Source organism: Pongo pygmaeus, chromosome 15 (genome assembly GCF_028885625.2).
Source record: "Pongo pygmaeus isolate AG05252 chromosome 15, NHGRI_mPonPyg2-v2.0_pri, whole genome shotgun sequence".
Lineage (NCBI taxonomy): Eukaryota > Metazoa > Chordata > Mammalia > Primates > Hominidae > Pongo > Pongo pygmaeus.
Window position 1 is genome coordinate 60475652 of NC_072388.2, and position 23211 is coordinate 60498862.

The 23211-nt window shown below is 37.2% G+C and overlaps 1 protein-coding gene across 2 annotated transcripts in view; it reads left to right on the forward strand.

Annotated features, from left to right (window-relative positions):
• Window positions 1–22096, forward strand: part of HIF1A (hypoxia inducible factor 1 subunit alpha) — a 51737-nt gene extending 29641 nt beyond the window's left edge. For both annotated transcript variants that reach the window (XM_054449896.2, XM_054449895.2), the window contains exons 5-15: window positions 1812–1924; window positions 2573–2775; window positions 6278–6384; window positions 7992–8139; window positions 10749–10969; window positions 11940–12226; window positions 14362–14484; window positions 14612–15045; window positions 18574–18682; window positions 19540–19666; window positions 20772–22096. In XM_054449896.2, the coding sequence (XP_054305871.1) occupies window positions 1812–1924; window positions 2573–2775; window positions 6278–6384; window positions 7992–8139; window positions 10749–10969; window positions 11940–12226; window positions 14362–14484; window positions 14612–15045; window positions 18574–18682; window positions 19540–19666; window positions 20772–20923 (2024 nt within the window). In that variant the 3' untranslated portion in view covers window positions 20924–22096. The remainder of the gene's footprint in view (window positions 1–1811; window positions 1925–2572; window positions 2776–6277; window positions 6385–7991; window positions 8140–10748; window positions 10970–11939; window positions 12227–14361; window positions 14485–14611; window positions 15046–18573; window positions 18683–19539; window positions 19667–20771) is intronic.
• Window positions 22097–23211: the final 1115 nt, after the last annotated feature.

Genomic DNA, 23211 nt, shown 5'->3' on the forward strand with positions numbered 1-23211 from the left:
ATATTTAGGCAGGACTCCATGTGGACATCCACAGCCCTCCATAGTACAGCCCTAACCTTCCCTTCTAGCTTTGCCTTACTACTCTTCTACGTGTACTTTACATTGTGGACAAACTACTATATGCTGTTTTTCAAACATGTTCTATTTTTCCTACCTCTGTGCTTTTCATTCTCTTCCTTCTCCTTGGAATACCCTTCTAACCCATCTCTACTTACTGACATTCTAATGTCTCTTTTTCTAAGCCAGACTTCTTGATTTCCCTTGACTAGAAATTATCTTCTAAGCTCTCCCTATCCTTCTTTAAAGCATTTTTGTAAGTCTCAAGTACCAACTCTACATTGTGTTTTTGTTGACCTTACTATATCTACTACATTTTTAACTTCTTCAGGAAAGGTGGCGTGTCTTACTCATCTTTGTATTGCCTGCAATATCTAGTCCAGGTTCTGAATAATAAATATTTTTATATGTGTTCTGAAGCACACTGACCAATGAAGATAAGAAATCAAGAGGCTAGTTCCTTATTTTTTTTAATTTTTTTTTTGAGACAGTGTCTCACTTTGTCACCCAGGCTGGAGTGCAGTGGCAGAATCTCAGTTCACTGCAACCTCTGCCTCCTGGGTTCAAGTGATTCTCACGTCTCAACCTCCCAAGTAGCTGGGATTATAGGCATGTGCCACCACACCTAGCTAATATTTATATTTTTAGTAGAGATGGGGTTTTGCCATCATGGCCAGCATGGTCTCAAACTTCTGTCCTCAAGTGATCTTCCTGCCTCAGCCTCCCCAAGTGCTGGGATTACAGGCATGAGGCATGAGCCACTGCGCCCAGCAAGATGTTCTTTCCTTAGTCACCTAAATATAATCTCATTTTTAGTTACAGAAGGTTTGAAATAGGAGTGAATAGACTTTACTTAATTCTGACTTTGTAGCTTTTTTTTTTTGAGATGGATTCTCGCTCTATAGCCCAGGATGGAATGCAGTGGCACAGTCTCAGCTCACTGCAACCTCTGCCTCCCGGGTTCGAGTGATTCCCCTGCCTCAGTCTCCCAAGTAGCTGGGATTACAGGCACCCACTATCACACCCAGCTAATTTTTGTATTTTTAGTAGAGACAGCGTTTCACCATGTTGGCCAGGCTGGTCTCGAACTCCTGACCTCAAGTGATCCTCTTGCCTCAGCCTCCCAAAGTGCTGGGATTACAGGCATGAGCCACCGTGCCCTGCCTATTTCTGTAACTTTTGATAAGTCATTTGATCTGTTGTTGTTGTTTTCTCATAGTAACAAAGTAGAAATAATTTTCTGCCTGCTTTACTAGATAAATTAAGGGGGAAAAAATAAGATATGTAAAAATGTTACTTGTTATTAAAAAGAAAGTTGCTATTTTAAAAAGGTTCTATAAAGACATAGAGTGCTTATTAGAAATTGAGCTAACACATTCAGGAAAGGATACGAAGAGTTTGCTGAAGTTCTTTCTTTAGGGATTCTTGTGTACCGATAGCACAGTTAAAGAGCAAACTCATACCATTTTTATATTTCTGTGTAGTTTGACTAAGCTTACTGGCTTGAATGATTAACTGTTATCCCAAGTACGGATTATCTTTCAGCCAACTCAGGGAATCACAGCTACTGAGTAGTGTGTGTCAGATCTCTTGGGTGTGCTGGAGTGAGTAAAAGGGGAATGAATTACTGTGTTCATGCTGAGACTTAATTGAACGGGTATTCAGTTGATCTAGGTGATGGGCACTTTGCTACTTTTATTGTAACAAATTTGTATATTTAGTTGCTTTAAAACTTTATTTCATTCTTTCATTAGGCCCTGTGAAAAAGGGTAAAGAACAGAACACACAGCGAAGCTTTTTTCTCAGAATGAAGTGTACCCTAACTAGCCGAGGAAGAACTATGAACATAAAGTCTGCAACATGGAAGGTAAGTGAAAATTATTTGTGATTGATGATACACTTTATTTATATATAGATACTGCAGTATTAAGATAACTTTAGAATTGTGAGGGAAGGTTTACAGTTCCATGGTGTTTGGTTATGTAACATTTATATCTTCAACTGATTTGCATGTGATCCCCAAAATCCAGAACCGTGTAGTAATTTGCCAATTTGAGGCACAAACTTAAATTATGTGAATTGTGGCACTGGTGTACCAGGCTTACTTAATCAGTTGGCTTTGCCAGCCACACAATATTTGAATCCTGATAGGGCTTAATTTTCTATTAATCATGGTTTTGTATCTTTGTTCAATGTTGAAACATAGTCATCAGTGCAAGAAATAACTATCAAACAGCCATGATGATGAGATGAATGAAAAAGCAGCCTAGACTTTATACGAGGGGAGTTTTTTAAAGAGTAATGTATACGCCCTGGGCAGGAAGTAGGTCATGGGTGGTATCATAGGAAAAATGTTCACTGATTTTCAAAAACGTGATTAATCCACTAGTGACAGTAAATTTTATCAAAGCTTACTGGCCATGTCAGACTCAACTACTTATCTCTGCTTTTTTTTTTTTTCCTAGCATTGTAAATATTTTTTTTTTAACTGCTTTGTTTTCTTCTTCATACACAGGTATTGCACTGCACAGGCCATATTCACGTATATGATACCAACAGTAACCAACCTCAGTGTGGGTATAAGAAACCACCTATGACCTGCTTGGTGCTGATTTGTGAACCCATTCCTCACCCATCAAATATTGAAATTCCTTTAGATAGCAAGACTTTCCTCAGTCGACACAGCCTGGATATGAAATTTTCTTATTGTGATGAAAGGTAAATTAGATCTAAAATGTGAATTTGAAATTTTTAATTAGTCTACAGCATTATTGAATATTCACCATAGCAAAGATTCAGCATTGGCCATGCATGGTGGCTCACACCTGTAATCCCAGCACTTTGGAAGGCTGAGGCGGAGAGGGTGGATCATCTGAGGTCAGGAGATCGAGACCAGCCTGGCCAATGTGGTGAAACCCCGTCTCTACTAAAAAATACAAAAATGAGCGGGGCGTGGTGGCAGGCACTACTCAGGAGGCTGAGGTGGGAGAATCGCTTGAACCTGGGAGGTGGATGTTGTGGTGAGCTGAGATCACACCAACACCTGAGGTCAGGAGTTTGAAACCAGCCTGGCCAACATGGTAAAACCCCATCTCTACTAAAAATACAAAAATCAGCTGGGTATGGGGGCACGTATCCGTGATCCCAGCTACTTGGGAGGCTGAGGTAGGAGAACTGCTTGAATCCAGGAGGCGGAGGTAGCAGTGAACCAAGATTGCACCACTGCACTCCGGCCTGGGAGATGGAGTGAGACTCCATCTTAAAAAAAGAAAAAAAAAAACATACCTCGGAAGGATGTTGTAAGGATTAAAGGAGTCTGTTGAGTGCCTAGTGCACATAGTGAATGCTTCACTACTGGTGTCAACTTTAAGAAAATGAATATAGAAAAGCTAAGAATTATTTTAAGGTGTTTACTACTAGTATTCATGTAAATGTATGATGGAACAGAGATTTCCATCCTATTTTGAGGAATCATTTTTTATTTTTTTGAAAACTTAAGGTAACAAAGTAGAGAGGAGGCCAGGGAGAAAGGAAGGTAGTGGAGCAAAAATGAGAAAGGGAGTGACATTCCCCTCTAGTTATAGCAGAAAATTAGCAAAATGATCATGACGGGAGGTAACAGTAAAGACAGCCAGCTCATATATCAACCAAGACAGTTTTGAGTTTGACCAGCAGACTGTTATTTTCTGGTTTAGAGCTCTTTCCAGGAACTTCTCGCATCTATAACCCCTGAGAACCAAGCTATGGAAAAAATTTTGCTCAATTTTAAGAAAATCTAACATATCAAGCTCCTAAACTCCAAAATATTCCACAAATAGCTGCTATTTACTATACTGAGTAATAATCATTTAAAATTATTCAACACTTTATTTGAGCATCTACTATGTTCATGGCACTAAAGTAGAAATGAAGATGAACAGTTCCTGCCTCAAAATAAATGAGTAGTATACTGCTTTAGATCATGGGTTTCCTAGTCCATAAAAAACACTTTTTGGTCATATTTTCTGGACACCCCGACCCTTTTGGTACAGAATATAACCTATGTAATTCTCTAAAGTTAAATTAACTTCACTTTTCTTGCTCCAATATGTGTAAAACTGACCTTCTTAGAGGAAAGCATATACAGTTTATATTTTTGACTTCTTGGTATCTTCTAGTGATAGACATACTTCAGATTGAGAAGCACTGATTGACATTAGATTAAATCAGAGCTTCCTATGACAATATAAACAATACCTTCATTAATCTGATCCCCCTACCTACTTCCTCAGCATCATCTCATATCTGTCTCCACTAATCATATTATAGAATCTTTGTTACCTGCACCATGTTAAGCATTTTTTAAAATCTTTTGCTTATACCATACCTTTTTCCTGAAAGCGGTTTTGCCTTTCCTTTGTCTCTAGTCATAAGTCTCCTATAAGAGGCTGTTCCTCATTCTACCATTCCTTTGCATGATAGGATTCCATGGAATAGATTCTCATCACTGCATTTGTCACATTATTTCCAAAGTAGTACAGTACATCTACTGGAAGATTAGCCACGTGTTGAGTTTTGTCTTTGCATTTTCATGCCTAGAATAATGCCAGGCACACATAGGCATATTAAGATTTGAATAGTGAAAAAGTTTTTAATTCCATGGGGATTTTATTTAAACAGAAAAATATAAGACCAATTAAAATTATTTTTAAAGCATAATTTCAAGAAATATGACTGATTTTGTTTAAAAACATGTTTTCCTTTATACTGCTGCCACCTGGTGTTGCTGTGTTTAGAGATGTCCCTTTGTAAAGAATTGAGGGTTTGAGTTGAGTTTGGTTTGGTTTTTGGCAAATCAGCTTTTCATTTATGTATTTATTTTGTAATAAACTATGGAAGATCTTGCCTTTAAGTGTGAGAACACAGGCAATGTTACTTTTATACCTTTATAGGATATCTTGCCTATGTCCTTCCTGTAGTTAGGTGGGGGTTTTTTTTTGACACACAGCATGTTATATAAGGTTTGCTTGCACCTCGGTAGGAAAGTCCTCTGAAATCTAAAGGCTGAGAATCTAAAAGCTTAACTCATGTTTTGCTCCTAGAAAGACTTGAGAAGAGAGTATTTCTGTTCAGCATGGTACTAAGAAGATAGCTTTCTCTTTCTCATGTCATTGTTGCCATTTCATACTGCTTACAGAGAATAAGATCTAGTCTCTGTCTTAAATAAAGGTCTACTCTCTGCCAGAGAGCTAGATAGGGTAATTGGATTGTTTTCCAATCTATTTTCATTTGAAATATTGTTTTATCTGAAATTACTCCCATAATTTCATGTAATGCCAAAAACTAAACTAAGTACAAGAGCATCTTCTAAAACCAACATAATTCCTTTAGTTCCCATTTAGTGTAGATGCTCTTTGGTTGATGATATTAGAATTGTGTAATGGCTATTGATCTCTTAAAGTGAGGTGTTGCCTAGGGGCTTAAAAGTTACTACATAAAGAATTTGGCTTTATGAAAAAATGTTACAGATTTTATCTATATTTTAAAATAAGTGTCAGTGACTACCTTTATAACTTTTACCATGTAGTTTAGTAGTATTTCTTATCTGTTTATTAATACCCTGCCTTGTTACCAAAAGTATGTATAATGAGATGTAATAAGAATAGGTAACAAGTAGGCTGGGCACGTTGGCTCATGCCTGTAATCCCAGTACTTTGCGAGGCCGAGGCGGGTGGATCACCTGAGGTCAGGAGTTCAAGACCAGCCTGACCAACAAGGAGAAACCCCATCCCTACTAAAAATACAAAATTAGCTGGGCATGGTGGCACATGCCTGTAATCCCAGCTACTTGGGAGGCTGAGGCAGGGGAATCGCTTGAACCCAGGAGGTGGAGGTTGCGGTGAGCCGAGATCACACCTCATTGTGCTCTCCAGCCTGAGCAACACAAGGGAAACTCTGTCTCAAAAAAAAAGAATAGGTAACAAGTTTGGGTGAACACGATAAAAGAGTTAAATAACAGGACGAACCTAGAGGACTTAAAGAAATGTGTGGTGTTGGATTTAATAACTGTAGTTGCCAAAGGTGAGGTTTAAATTTATTCTAAGCAAAGGAGGATGCTCTTTATTTTTGAAAATTCACTTGTCCATAAGATTAATGCCTATCAGTTAACTCGGGAGGAGGAAAATTTTTCTTTATCAGTGTCTCCCTTTTTTTTCTTAAATCTTGTATTTTTTACTAACAGAATTACCGAATTGATGGGATATGAGCCAGAAGAACTTTTAGGCCGCTCAATTTATGAATATTATCATGCTTTGGACTCTGATCATCTGACCAAAACTCATCATGACAGTAAGTACAATGGAAGAACTCAGAGATATTCTAATTACTTAACTGTTACAACCTCTGTACAGTTTGGCTACCCATCTAATTCTCTGGTTAAAAGTTCTAGACTAAATATGTTGACAGGCCTATTCAGTAGAGATCTTGACCATTTTGTGTTTTGTATGTGTTGCAACAAATATCAGTAAAAATAGAATCATTTAATCATAGACAAAACTTCCTGGCATTTTAAACACAAAGACTTTTGAAAATCCAAATATTATAGAGTATTGAATAGCATAATTTTCAGAATTCACATAAATACTCAGAACAGTGGTTGGTATGTAAAAGGCACTCAGAAAATATTTGTACAATCAATGAATGTGAAGGTGGTGAACATCACATTTGGTAATAAGTACCATTTTAAAAAATGCTTATAAGTGCATAGTTAGGTGTTTATATTTATGGGTTACATGAGATATTTTGATATAGGCATGCAATGCGTAAGGATAAATGGAGTACCTGTCACCTCAAGCATTATCTTGTGTGACAAACAATCCAGTTATACTCTTGGTTATTTTTATTTTATTTTATTTTATTTATTTTTTTCTTTTGAGACAGGATCTCACTCTCGCCCAGGCTGGAGTGCAGTGGAGCAATCTCAGCTCACTGCAACCCCCGCCTTCTGGGTTCAAGAGATTCTCATGCCTCATCCTCCCAAGTAGCTGGGATTATAGGCGTGTACCACCATGCCTGGCTAACTTGTATTTTTAGTATAGACGGGGTTTCGCCATGTTGGCCAGGGTGGTCTCGAACTGTATCCAACTGCCTTGGCACCCAGCCTCTTTTAGTTTCTTTAAAATGTACAATTAAATTATTTTTTACTATAGTCACCCAAAACAAGTACCTTTGACATAAGATTTGATTCTGAATTTTACTCAAATGAATGTTAAGATCCCCAAGATAAGTTAAACTTTGGACTATCTCATCTGTTTAATCTGTACCTATGCATGACTTCCCACTGTGCTTGAGGATACCTGAATATCACTGAGTTTGTGTGATTGATCAGCCTTGAACTCAAGAGTAAATCCAAGTCTGCAGTCAGGACACCCCAATCCTCAAAATAATACCATCATTAGGATTTATTTAGTACTTTCTCCCAAATCAATATTTAATTTAAATTGCCTAAATTGCCAAAAGACTTACAGTGTGGTATCAATTTATATTTAAATATGCTACATACAGCTTTTTAAAGCATCTTTGGTTCTCTGGAAACCGTAGTCAGAATTTAAGGTAGTTATTGCGGCACCATTTTCTTGAAAAAGGCTATTGATTATTCTCTAATGACACCAACCTAAGTCATTAAAGGAATTTTAGTTACTGCAGATTGTATATTCATGAACTCTTCACTTAGCTCATTGGCAGCAAAGGAGTTTTATTTAGGGGCTTTGAAAAAGGAAATGGGTATATTTTCAGCTATTCTGGGACACACTGTCAGAATGTAAGCAGTTACAACTGATTCCACTAAATAAACATTTGTTTTCCAAAACAATGAACATTCAGCATCTGTTCATTTAATTGAAAATTCAAAGTTAAAATATTTTCTCTGCATGATTCTTTTTCTTTTCTCCCCCTAGTGTTTACTAAAGGACAAGTTACCACAGGACAGTACAGGATGCTTGCCAAAAGAGGTGGATATGTCTGGGTTGAAACTCAAGCAACTGTCATATATAACACCAAGAATTCTCAACCACAGTGCATTGTATGTGTGAATTATGTTGTGAGGTAAGTAGGTTTGAGAAATAAACATTTTTGGGGAACAAATAGTAATTCTTTTTGGATACTCTGTTCATTTATAGGAAGATAAGATAATAAATATTAACTAAATTTTAATTCTTTTACATCGCCATCAAATTATTATTTTCTATACTCTGACCTAGGTTTCCAGTCCAGCTATTCCACAGTGATGCCACTAAATACTGTCAGTAGTTGTCTATCCCCATACCTTCACTCCTATTTTTAAAATGACCATGAAAAAAATACCAGATCCATTGATTGGTTTGGTCTAGTTATACAGATATCGGCATATACTATCTCAAGACGGCTGTGTTCTTTTTGTAGGAAGAATACTGGCCTAGGTTTGTATCATAGCTCTACCACTCATTAGCTCCCTGACCTTGGGGAAGTGTCTTCATTTTTCTGAATTTCATCTATGTAGATAATCCTTCAGAAGGTTATAATGAAAATTAAATGAAATTCTATGAGATTAGGGATGGGGGAGGGATAGCATTAGGAGATATACCTAATGTAAATGATGAGTTAATGGATGTAGCACACCAACATGGCACATGTATACATATGTAACAAATCTGCACGTTGTGCACATGTACCCTAGAACTTAAAGTATAATTTAAAAAAAAAAGAAATTCTATGAGATTAATAAGTTATATGATGTAATACATGGCTCTTGTATATTCATGAACTCTTCACTTAGCTCTTTGGCTTGTGAATATTATGTACATCAAAATTTAATTTTTCATTTGATCTATTTTACTAGACTCCTGCCCCATCTAGTCTACCTGTCCACATTATTACCACATTCTAGTCCATCTTGCCCATTACTACCAGGCTAAGCTTTCTAGTGTGGATATGTCATCATCTTATTTTCCTTAGAATTTTAGCGATCTTTTTATCATTTCCAAAATAAACACTTGCCTAGGTGTACAGCCTCCTTGTTTACCATCATACTCACGCATTAGAGATTTAGCCTTCCCTTTAAAATCTAGGGTCACCCCTCTTAGGAAGACTTTGGCCAGTTTTTATTTTTGCCACTTCTGACACCATCCTTTAATGTTTTAATATTAGTGCCACAGAGTTCTTTTGTGACTTTACCATTATGTAAGAATTCTCCACTTGGAATGTCTTTCTCTTCCTCACACCCCAATCTGCCTAGCAAATGCCACTTGATCCCAAGTATCAGCTTGTTAGCTTCTCAGTGAAGCAAGCCTTCTCTATTTTAGCAGTTATCACAGTGTATTTTAATTGTTTACATATCTACTTTCACAATGGGTTATAAATTTCTTAAGGTCAAGGGTTGGCTATTTTAATCTTTGCATTCTCAGTTCATTTCAGATAGTGAACATTTAATATGTTAATTAAAGGAGTAATTTACATTTAAGCCAAACATGAAGATAAACTATTGCTCATCATCCCTCTTCAGCCGTATCCTGTAGGTGGTATCACCTTATGTTCTTACCACCAAAGAAAATATGGCCCCTCTCTTAGAAAGATCTTGATCATTTATCTGTGTATCTTTAGGACTATCCTTAGATCATGCCTCATATATTGATGCCAAAGAGTTCTTTTGTGCCAATTTCATAATGTGTGTCAGCACAACAATTCTGAAGATTTGTTGGTGTCCTTCATGTACTTGACTACAAATTGCCTTGTCATCACCACTCTTCTCAAAGGATATCTGAAATTCTTTTTTTCTTTTTTTTTTTTTTTTGAGACGGAGTCTCACTCTGTCACCCAGGCTGGAGTGCAGTGGCGTGATCTTGGCTCACTCCACCTCCCGAGCTCAAGTGATTCTTGTGCCTCAGCCTCCCAAGTAGCTGGGACTACAGGTGTGCACCACCACACCGGGCTAATTTTTTGTATTTTTAGTAGAGACAGGGTTTTGCCATGTTGGCCAGGCTCTTGAACTCCCAGGCTCAAGCGATCCACCCGCCTCAGCCTCCCAAAGTGCTGGGATTACAGGCATGAGCCACCGCACCCAGCCTGGATATCTGAAATTCTTAACTGAAATTAGTCAAATTATCTTGTACTGGGGATTTTTTTTTTTAACTTCAACTTTTATTTTTGATTCAGGGGATACATGCATAGGTTTGTTACATGGGTATATCATGTGATGCTGAGGTTTGGGGTACAATTGATCCTGTCACCCAGGTAGTGAGCATAATACCCAACAGTTGTTCAACCCTTGCCCCTCTCCCCTAGTAGTCCTCAGTGTCTATTGATGCCATCTTTATGTCCACAAGTAACCCAGTGTTTAGCTCCCACTTACAAGTGAGAACATGCAGCATTTGGTTTTCTGTTCCTGGGTTATCTCACTTAGGATAATGGTCTCTAGATGCATCCATGTTGCTGCAAAGGACATGATTTCATTCCTTTTTATGGCTGCATACTGTGAATTTTATTGGGTCTTTATTTTGTATTAGCATTTTAAAACCCTAAATGTGACATAGTGCGCATGAGTGATCATGCATCTCAGGAAATCTTAAAATGTTCCTGTCCATAAAGCAGAATTTTTTAAGAGACCATTTCACAGTCCCCCTTCCCCTCACTGTATCAAGTGCTCATTTGTGAATTACCAATTTCTCTTGTTTTGACAGTGGTATTATTCAGCACGACTTGATTTTCTCCCTTCAACAAACAGAATGTGTCCTTAAACCGGTTGAATCTTCAGATATGAAAATGACTCAGCTATTCACCAAAGTTGAATCAGAAGACACAAGTAGCCTCTTTGACAAACTTAAGAAGGAACCTGATGCTTTAACTTTGCTGGCCCCAGCCGCTGGAGACACAATCATATCTTTAGATTTTGGCAGCAATGGTGAGTAGTTATTTTGTTAATCCCCTAAATTGTGTCAGTTGCTACAAGCCCCATTTCAACTAAACATTACTTTATGGTTTTTGTTGGTAATCATTGGACATTATAAGCTAATAATATTTTTATAGTTTTCTTAAATGTATTTGCTTAAATATTTTTGCCCCCGTAATTTCTTACCATTCTTGCTTTTTTATACTGTTGGAAATTGTGCTTCAAAGTGTCCTTAAGGTATTTCTTCTTCCCACATAAATTTTTCCTGGCTACTCTATTTCTGTATCCTGCTGTCAGATTTTCTCCGCAGTTTAGCAGAGTTATATGGAAGTAGGCATTGTTGCATTAAAGGATAAAAAAGTAGTCATACTATAACATCAAGCATTGAAGATGAAAACTGCAATTTTAAAGTAGAGAACATTTTAATGTATAAAAAGGTTGGTATTGCCTTTTGTCTTTTATGCCATAGAGATTAAGAGGAGGTATCAATAGTGGATTGTAAAGATAACTCAGACTTATGGTTATACTATACTATTGTATGTAAACTTTCTGATGAAGGAAAATTTGGTGACATTTTGTTGTTTGAATTAGACAAACCTTTTGTGAAAAAGAACATAAATTTTTTATAGTGAAAATCCTTGTGGCCGGGCGCAGTGGCTCACGCCTGTAATCCCAGCACTTTGGGAGGCCGAGGCGGGTGGATCACTTGAGGTTAGGAGTTCGAGACCAGCCTGGCCACCATGGTGAAACCCTGTCTCTACCAAAAATACAAAAATTAGCTGGGCGTGGTGGTGTGCGCCTGTAATCCCAGCTACTTGGGAGGCTGAGGCAGGAGAATTGCTTGAACCTGGGAGGCAGAGGTTGCAGTGAGCCGAGATTGCGCCATTGCACTCCAGCCTGGGCAACAGAGCAAGACTATGTCTTGGGTTAAAAAAAAAAAATCCTTCTATACTTTAGATTGACTCATATTTTTTCCCCACAGACACAGAAACTGATGACCAGCAACTTGAGGAAGTACCATTATATAATGATGTAATGCTCCCCTCACCCAACGAAAAATTACAGAATATAAATTTGGCAATGTCTCCATTACCCACCGCTGAAACACCAAAGCCACTTCGAAGTAGTGCTGACCCTGCACTCAATCAAGAAGTTGCATTAAAATTAGAACCAAATCCAGAGTCACTGGAACTTTCTTTTACCATGCCCCAGATTCAGGATCAGCCACCTAGTCCTTCTGATGGAAGCACTAGACAAAGTTCACCTGAGGTAGGTGTCATGATATAATCAGAAAGGGACAACTTTCAGATTTTAACATTCAAGAATGTATTTATAAGTTTGATTCAAACACTCATTTGAACCACAAATTACATTTGTGTGTGTGTTTGAATTTTAGCACTTTAAAATTATTGCAAGAGCTATTGCCTAACCTAGACCTGAGCACATGTTTTAGGCTCAAAGATAGGAACATGGGAAGAAACTAGCTTAATATAACCAAAAGTTGAAACGTACATTGTTTCTCTATTATTTATATCAGTAGGACAAAAACATCTTGAATTTGGACATTTAAAGAGAATAGTACTAAGTGTGCTCAAGGTAGCTACAGCCTATACCTGTTACCCCTTTTAGTTTGTTTTATTGTGTTTTGTTTTGTTTTGAGAAAGTCTCACTATCACCCAGGCTGGAGTGCAGTGGTGCAATCACAGCCTCAACCTCCCAGGCTCAAATGATTCTCCCACCTCAGCCTCCCAAGTAGCTGGGACTACAGGCCTGCACCACCATGCCTGGCTAATTTTTTAACCTTTTTTTTTTTTTTTTGTGGAGTCGGGGTTCTCACTATGTTGCTCAGGCTGGTTTTAAACTCCTGGGCTCAAGCGATCCTCCTGCCTTGGCCTCCCAAAGTACTAGGATTACAGGCGTGAGCTACCATGCCTGGCCCATTACCCCTTTGAGTTGGAGAACTGTCTGGTAGCAATAGACTTACCAGGGTTTAAATGGGAAAGGACCTTATAAATTCTTTGCCCAATTTAGTCTAATTTCCATCAGTATTTTGAAATTTTGGGTAAGTATAATATGAAAATAACAAGTGTTACATAAAATAAATACTTAGTAACTGGTCTTTTTTATTCTGGATCTGTCTTGATATTAATTGTCCTATAAACACAAAAAATAATCTTTAAAGGCTAGGCTGGCCAAGACTTAGAGATATCACACAGGGCTCTATTTCTAAATCTAGAATGATTCCATTTTAGGGCTTCCTGCATCTAAAAATATGCTCAGGAGTAGGGCAACTTAGATCTGAACATTATAACTTGATAAATGAGGCATAAATAAGCTTTAATAAGTGGTAAATAATTCTACATTAGGTATTTGTTGAATAAAACTGACAAGCTAAGAGTAGGAGATTTGATATCTCATAGCCTTGTGTTGAATGAATATATATCCTATGCTGTGGTTGCTTAATTTACCCAGCACAGAAAAAAAATGTTTGATTCATCTCGGTTTTTATCTAACAAAAGTAAATCTAACAAAAACGTTAGAAGGAGGAAAGCAAAATTTCTTGTTTAGAATACACAGCTATAGTTTTTGGTTAAAATTCTTGCCCAGAATTCTTAAAATAGTAATAATGTACATTCGTTCAGGTATATGCAGGTAAAATAACTTAAGTTTCTACTCCCACCCCCGACAGTAACTGTGAGATTTTTAGGTAGCTCAGTCACCACAGGAGTGTGCCTTCTCAGTTCAAAGGTAAATTCCAGTGAATGTAGCATCTAGTTAATTGGTCAATTAGGTACCATTGTGGAATGTGAATTACCAAATAGGTTTTATTCTTTAGAATAAGGTGTTTCTTTTCATCTCAATTTTGTAAATGATGTTATATTACATAGTCAGAAATATGTATATTGGCAAAATTAGTTACCAGTATAAGCTTCAAAATGTCAGTATTTTCACTAAATTTTTTTTGTTTTGTTTTGTTTTGTTTTTGAGATGGAGTCTCACTCTGTCGCCAGGCTGGAGTACAGTGGCACAATCTTGGCTCACTGCAACCTCTGCCTCCCAGGTTCAAGTGATTCTCCTGCCTCAGCCTCCTGAGTAGCTGGGATTACAGGCGTATGCCACCATGCCTAGCTAATTTTTGTATTTTTAGTAGAGACAAGGTTTCACCATGTTGGCCAGGATGGTCTTGATCTCTTGACCTCATGATCCCCCCACCTTGGCTTCCCAAAGTGCTGGGATTACAGGCGTGAGCCACTGAGCCCGACCTAGTTAAATAAAATTTGATAAACACGATGGACTTGGTTGTGTGTTTTCTGGTTTTTCTGAGATCTAGTTTGAAAATTCTGACAACTAGCAAAGTATATGGAGGCTTCTTCAGGAAATAATAAACATATTTCTTTTTACAGCCTAATAGTCCCAGTGAATATTGTTTTTATGTGGATAGTGATATGGTCAATGAATTCAAGTTGGAATTGGTAGAAAAACTTTTTGCTGAAGACACAGAAGCAAAGAACCCATTTTCTACTCAGGTATATTAACTTATTTGTTTTATATTAAATTTCATTAATTTTTAGTCTGAAGTGACTTTGAGTTTCACTTGTTTTTTATTTATAAGGTGTGGGCATTGTAAAAACTCATGTATTTGCTGTTTTAAAGGACACAGATTTAGACTTGGAGATGTTAGCTCCCTATATCCCAATGGATGATGACTTCCAGTTACGTTCCTTCGATCAGTTGTCACCATTAGAAAGCAGTTCCGCAAGCCCTGAAAGCGCAAGTCCTCAAAGCACAGTTACAGTATTCCAGCAGACTCAAATACAAGAACCTACTGCTAATGCCACCACTACCACTGCCACCACTGATGAATTAAAAACAGTGACAAAAGACCGTATGGAAGACATTAAAATACTGATTGCATCTCCATCTCCTACCCACATACATAAAGAAACTACTAGTGCCACATCATCACCATATAGAGATACTCAAAGTCGGACAGCCTCACCAAACAGAGCAGGAAAAGGAGTCATAGAACAGACAGAAAAATCTCATCCAAGAAGCCCTAACGTGTTATCTGTCGCTTTGAGTCAAAGGTATTTATGTGTAACATTCAAGTTATAGTTCTTTTATTATTTTTGAGATAAATGTATGTGATAGTACATGATTTTTAAACTTATAGCAAACTTTCTGATATATATGCCCTAAGGCAAATTCTTGAGAACTCAAAAAACTTTCTAAATTAACCTCATATATTTTTTCTTTTTCTTTCTTTGTTTTTTTTGAGACAGAGTCTCGCTCTGTCCCCCAGGCTGGAGTGCAATGGCATGGCACAATCTCAGTTCATGGCAACCTCCACCTCCTGGGTGCATGAGATTCTCCTGCCTCAGCCTCCCGAGTAGCTGGGATTACAGGCATGCACCACCACGCCCGGCTAATTTTTTGGTATTTTTCATAGAGACAGGGTTTCTCCACGTTGGTCAGGCTGGTCTCAAACTCCCGACTTCAGGTGATCCACCTGCCTCGGCCTCCGAAAGAGCTGGGATTACAGGTGTGAGCCACCACGCCCGCTCCTATTTTTTCTAAAATAATTATAAATTCTAAAATTACCTATCTAAATGTAGGAGGTTCTTCCAACACCTTTAAAATAAAATCCAGCTCAGTACTGTAAATGTGTTTACAGAACTTGTTTAAAGTTCTTACAGTTGTTTAAATCAGACTAGTTAACTACCCTCGCTACTTAGATGCTTCCATTTCTTAGAGCTCTTTTTTAAGCTTATCTGAAGAAAAGTCCTTCCAATTTAAGGGTTATTTCCAATTGCACATTCCAAATTGAGCCTTCCATCTTCAGCATTCAATATAGATATTTACAGGCCCCTCTTTTAAAATTTTTTTATAGTTAACTTGTATTAAAGTTGCTTTTATTTTTCATTACGTATTTGTAGAACATTAGCTATATATATATATTGCAGGCCACATAGGTTTTCAAACTGTACACCAGGAATCTAAGCATGAATTATTACTTCTATGGAGCTAGTTCAAACAAACATGGACATGACCCAATTTTTAAGTTATACTTTCTGTATATAATTTGTAAGGGGATTTCACATAGTTTAAGTTTGAGGCTATAGCTAGAAGAAATTAAGTTTTATCTAATAAGTATGTGGAAGAGGGAAATGATTCCTTCTCTACTATGTCTAGACTAAGCCAGATATCAGTAGCAATAGGAAAGAACCACTGTCGTAGCCAGAACACATAGCTTTTTTCCCTGCCTAGCATTCCCACCTTGACCTAGAGTGCTGGGAGAGGTCTTTTCCCTAAGCTTGGAAAAGACATTGGGGCTTTAGATGAACTCAGAAGTACTTTATGTTACTTTATTTACTGTGTCACTAACTCACTTTTGACTCTCAGCTCCATGAGGGCAATCATAGTGTCTTGGGCATTTTAGTGATACTAATACTTAGCTCATGATCTAATGTGTAGTACTTCCTCAATAAATGGTTGTTGAAGCAGGGTGCAGTGGCTCATGCCCGTAATCTCAGCACTTTGGGAGGCTGAAGCGGGTGGATCACCTGAGGCCAAGAGTTCCAGACCAGCCTGGCCAACATGGTGAAACCCTGTCTACTAAAAATGCAAAAATTAGCTGGGCATGGTGGCACGTGCCTGTAATCCCAGCTACTTGGGAGGTTGAGGCAGGAGAATTGCTTGAACCCTGGAGGTGGAGGCTGCAGTGAGCCGAGATTGTGCCATTACACACTCCAGCCTGGGCGAGAAGAGTGAAACTCGGTTTCAAAAAAAAAAAAAAAAAAAAAAAAAGGTTGTTGGACTGACAGATGCATGAATACAGTAATAAAAATGACAATCACTTGTAAGTTACAGTTTACTGTCAGCTACAGAGGATGGGATATCCAGTTTTCTGAACAACTGTTCTCTTGTACTTCTCAAAGCCAAAGTGTAACAACACATCAGGTCACTTTAGCAATTTTTTTTTTTTTTTTTTTGAGACGGAGTTTTGCTCTTGTTGCCCAGGCTGGAGTGCAATGGCGCCATCTCGGATCTCGGCTCACCGCAACTGCCGCCTCACTGGTTCAAGCAAATCTCATGCCTCAGCCTCCCGAGTAGCTGGGATTACAGGCATGCACCACCATGCCCAGCTAATTTTGTATTTTTAGTAGAGACAGTGTTTCTCCAGGTTGATCAGGCTGGTCTCAAACTCCCGACCTCAGGTGATCCGCCTGCCTCAGCCTCCCAAAGTGCTGGGATGACAGTTGTGAGCCACTGTGCCCAGCTAGCAACTGTTTTTAAACATAAGTTCCAATGTAGTGTACACTGAAAATTTTTATGAAAGGAATTTCAAAAATTAAGATAAACCATTAAAAACGTAACTACCAAGTACTACTACTACTACAATGATATTTACATAATAGACTGAGTTACATTTCATAAAGACAATATATCTATATAAGAATTTTTAAACTTCCCTGTCTATATAATAGAAGTTTTATAGAAATTTTTTAAAAACCAAAGAAAACTGCAAAATAAGATCACTTACCTATTTGGCATTCTCAACTATCTGGAACAGCAAGGAGCCATTATGATTATGCATTTGGTTTGTGGGGTGTCTTGAAAAGTCAAAATAATATAACAAAGCTGATGTACTTTACTCATTAAAACAGTTCTTCACAATTTAATATTAATTTTAGATATACATAGTTCATGTTTGATAACCAGATCAATACTGAGTGAAAAATAGCATAGTGGGAAGAGCAGGGGAGGGGAGGTAGGGATCTGGAGACCTAGAGTGTACTTCCATATCGCAACTAGTGAGCAGTAGGACTTTGAGAAAGTTACCCAATAGGCCTCGGGGTTCTAATTTATAAAATGGGTATGATATGCCTGCCTTACCTATCTTGGGAACTTAAGTAAGGTTCAAATGAACTAATGAACTTGAAATGTTTTATAAACTGAAAATGCTATACGAATGTGAGATTGATCTTGTATTTGAATAGTCCCAACAATATCACTGCATTGTTATATTAGGTGGAATAAAAGGACAATATTTAACTGTTTTGACTCTACAATAGTGTCAATTTAATTGTGTTCAGCTCTATTTTATAAAATAGGGATACGCATACTGTAGAAAATTTTCTGTTAAATTAAGCTTTGAAGGCCAGGTGCTCACGCCTGTAATCCCAGCACTTTGGGAGGCCAAGGTGGGCAGATCACTTGCGCTCAGGAGTTTGAGACCAGCCTGAGGAACATGGTGAAATCCCGTCTCTACAAATATATATATATATATAAATTAGCCATAATCCCAGCTACTTGAGAGGCTGAGGTGTGGGAGGATCACTTGATTCCAGAGGCAGGGCTTGGTTGCAGTAAGCAGAGATCGTGTCTTTGCACTCCAGCCTGGCTGACAGAGTGAGACCCTGTTTCACCAAAAAAAAAAAAAAATTAAGCTTTTACTTTTAAGGTGATAAACTTTAGTGATCAGGAAAGTTATCTTATGTATATTGTATTCCTTAATATTGGAGAACTAAGGAATTATGTATTTTCTTTAAAAGAGCTCACTGGATATTTAAAAAAAACAGCTATATTTTCATTTAGAATTTTTTTCTTTTCAGAACTACAGTTCCTGAGGAAGAACTAAATCCAAAGATACTAGCTTTGCAGAATGCTCAGAGAAAGCGAAAAATGGAACATGATGGTTCACTTTTTCAAGCAGTAGGAATTGTAAGTATGAGAGTAGTAGGTTTTGCTTTTCTAGCTAATGTGCTATTTCGTGTGTGTGTGTGTGTGTTTCCACGTTTCTTCCAAATAGTAAAGTTATATTTTCAGAAGTTATACGTTGGGTTTTTTTACTCTGTATACACTGGTTTTTAAAAATACAAATGTTTAATAAATACATTCTTGGTATAAAAATTCCAAACAATTCCAGTGTATTTTGAGTTAAAAAGTGAAGTTCTCCCCTTACTCTGCCCTGAATATCACCACCAATCTCATTCTCTTCCCTTTAAGTTACTTTGCGTTATTAAAAGAACTGCTATTGGCCAGGCACAGTGCCTCACGCCTGTAATCCCAGCACTTTGGGAGGCCAAGGTGAGGATCACTTGAGGTCAGGAGTTCGAGACCAGCCTGGCCAACTTGGTGAAACCCTGTCTCTACTAAAAATACAAAAATTAGCCAGGCGTGGTGGTGCACGACTATAATCCCAGCCACTCTGGAGGCTGAGGCAGGAGAATAGCTTGAACCCGGGAGGTGGAGGTTGCGATGAGCTGAGATCAGACCACTGCACTCCAGCCTGGGTGAAGAGTGAGAATCCATCTCAAATTTTAAAAAGAACTGCTATGTTTTGGGGTAAGTCAATGGTGGTATAATACATTCTGATATTTTCAAACTAAATTAACTGGAAAGTATTTATAGACAGAATGGTCATAATGGATGACAAATAAGAAAGAATTCAAAATAATTTAGGGTAGTATTTAAGAAACTGCCTATAATGTTATTAAATTTACACTGATTTAAAGGTTTTTGGTTGTTTAAAAAAAAAATTCAACAAACTAAACTTGAAATAACTTTACTGTTTATAGGGAACATTATTACAGCAGCCAGAGGATCATGCAGCTACTACATCACTTTCTTGGAAACGTGTAAAAGGATGCAAATCTAGTGAACAGAATGGAATGGAGCAAAAGACAATTATTTTAATACCTTCTGGTTAGTTTATTCTTTTTGACCTTGAACATCACAAAGACAAAATACATGAAACATTTTTATTTAGGAGCTTTAATCTAAGTGAGAATGACTTTGGTTCCTTAGCAAGATTAAAAAGTAAAGTTGTGGCTGGGCGCGCTGGCTCACACCTGTAATCCCAGCACTTTGGGAGGCCCGAGGCAGCTGGATCATCTGAGGTCAGGAGTTGGAGACCAGCCTGGCCACCATGGTGAAACCCCGTCTCTACTAAAAATACAAAAATCAGCTGGGCGTGGTGGCAGGCGCCTGTAATCCCAGCTACTTGGGAGGCTGAGGCATGAGAATTGCTTGAACCCGGGAGGCAGAGGTTGCAGTGAGCCAAGATGGCACCACTGCACTCCAGCCTGGGCGACAAGGGTGAGACTCTGCCCCAAAAAAAAAAAAAAAAAGTAAAGTTGTATTTCAGGTAATGGTCTTAATACAGAGATTAACATTTCAAGGTGGAGCTTTTCATTTTTAGTAATTTTCTTTGATTTATCTATGTCCATGTGCTGTCAATATTGATAGAAGCTGAAATTTGTGAATTTTTATGACTACTTCTTTTCTTTTTTTTTTTTGAGACAGGGTCTCGCTCTGTTGCCCAGGCCTGGAGTGCAGTGGCATGATCATAGCTCACTGCAGTCTCAAACTCCTGTGCTCAAGCTCAAGCAGTCATCCTACCTCAGCCTCCTGAGTAGCTCGCACTACAAACATGCCTCACCACACCCGGCTGCTTTTTGTAGAGATGGGGTCTCACTATGTTGCCCAGGCTGCTTTCAAACTCCTGGCCTCAAGTGATCCTCCTGCCTGTGCTAGGATTACAGGCATCAGCCTCGATGCCCACCATATTTATGCCTTTTTCCAAATTGTTATTTCTTTGTGCCTTTATTGTATCCTGTAAACATTTCTGATACAGCAACAGTATCACTGGATTATACTTACTTTTTACATAGTTGTGGTTTTGCCAGGTAAACTAAAAACCCTTCCAGAAGTTTGCTTTATTTTCTGTGATACCTAACACATTGTGAGTGTTTAATAAATATTCATTGACTAGATGAATGTATACTTAGGTATCTCTTTTGTTTTTCAGATTTAGCATGTAGACTGCTGGGGCAATCAATGGATGAAAGTGGATTACCACAGCTGACCAGTTATGATTGTGAAGTTAATGCTCCTATACAAGGCAGCAGAAACCTACTGCAGGGTGAAGAATTACTCAGAGCTTTGGATCAAGTTAACTGAGCTTTTTCATAATTTCATTCCTTTTTTTGGACACTGGTGGCTCATTACCTAAAGCAGTCTATTTATATTTTCTACATCTAATTTTAGAAGCCTGGCTACAATACTGCACAAACTTGGTTAGTTCAATTTTGATCCCCTTTCTACTTAATTTACATTAATGCTCTTTTTTAGTATGTTCTTTAATGCTGGATCACAGACAGCTCATTTTCTCAGTTTTTTAGTATTTAAACCATTGCATTGCAGTAGTATCATTTTAAAAAATGCACCTTTTTATTTATTTATTTTTGGCTAGGGAGTTTATCCCTTTTTCGAATTATTTTTAAGAAGATGCCAATATAATTTTTGTAAGAAGGCAGTAACCTTTCATCATGATCATAAGCAGTTGAAAAATTTTTACACCTTTTTTTTCACATTTTACATAAATAATGATGCTTTGCCAGCAGTACGTGGTAGCCACAATTGCACAATATATTTTCTTAAAAAATACCAGCAGTTACTCATGGAATATATTCTGCGTTTATAAAACTAGTTTTTAAGAAGAAATTTTTTTTGGCCTATGAAATTGTTAAACCTGGAACATGACATTGTTAATCATATAATAATGATTCTTAAATGCTGTATGGTTTATTATTTAAATGGGTAAAGCTATTTACATAATATAGAAAGATATGCATATATCTAGAAGGTATGTGGCATTTATTTGGATAAAATTCTCAATTCAGAGAAATCATCTGATGTTTCTATAGTCACTTTGCCAGCTCAAAAGAAAACAATACCCTATGTAGTTGTGGAAGTTTATGCTAATATTGTGTAACTGATATTAAACCTAAATGTTCTGCCTACCCTGTTGGTATAAAGATATTTTGAGCAGACTGTAAACAAGAAAAAAAAAATCATGCATTCTTAGCAAAATTGCCTAGTATGTTAATTTGCTCAAAATACAATGTTTGATTTTATGCACTTTGTCGCTATTAACATCCTTTTTTTCATGTAGATTTCAATAATTGAGTAATTTTAGAAGCATTATTTTAGGAATATATAGTTGTCACAGTAAATATCTTGTTTTTTCTATGTACATTGTACAAATTTTTCATTCCTTTTGCTCTTTGTGGTTGGATCTAACACTAACTGTATTGTTTTGTTACATCAAATAAACATCTTCTGTGGACCAGGCCCCTTTGATCAGCTTTTATGTTCAAATATTAATAATATTTGCTTCAACACCTCCAACTCATAAAATTGTTTACCAACAATTTAAGCACTTACAAAAATTACGTGGTACTGGTTATTTCTACATTTATCTTATTGCCATCACCTTAATGTATGTTGAGTCCCTAAATGTCATGTTAAATAATAACCATAATATCCCATTGAAAAGAGTATGTTGTTAGAAAAGAAACATGATTTTTAAGTTTCTGAGCCTATTAAAATGCTCAAACACAAAATGTTAGTATTTTTAAAATATGCATGGGATGAGTGAAGCAGTTCTCAGCATTATAGTCACATAATGTTACAAAGGCTAGAGTTTCTCTGAAGATTTCTAATCTATTCCCATTAACAGATTAATAAATTTAGACTTCAAATGAATAATTTGCCCAAGCTTTAAAAGTAATAGATGGCAGACCAAAAATGTAAGCTTAAGTTTCCTGACTCTAAAGTCAAACTTAGAACGAATTTGGTTTGCTTTTGTTTTAATGATACTGCATTTTAAAACAAAGTAGCTTTATTCTTTTTCTCCTGTATTTTTCTTTTACAAAATAGCTGTATTTCTTTTATACTGAAAATCTCATTTTTAAAAATCAGACAGTGTAGAAAGATATTTTTTAAAACCGAAAAATCACTATGAATCCCTGCACCTACAGGTACAGAAAATTATTTTTATAAACAAATTATGTAGGAAGTGCCAGAGCCTTAGGTCCTGTACCCTGAGGTATATATACTGAACAAAAGGAACTGAGCCACAGATCTCTTAGGGAGCTGTTTTTATCTTACAATGGAGGACAGTGATTACAATTACATGAAAATTTTGGAACAAAAGTTAACAATACTAAGATTCAGTGCAAAATTTGGGAGGGGGGCACAGGTATACTTAAGCACAAACACTGTGACCCAAAGTGCTTCAACATTTAGTTACAGATAGTAGTATACTAGAAGTGGTATTTTAGAATAAAGTGGTTGCTTAGTATTCACAGGTCACAAAACAAAACATTATTCTTATGTAGCAAATTAGCTTCAGTTGAAAACTATTTGTAAATCAGCAGATTATGTAATGACCAGGAGTTCAGGAA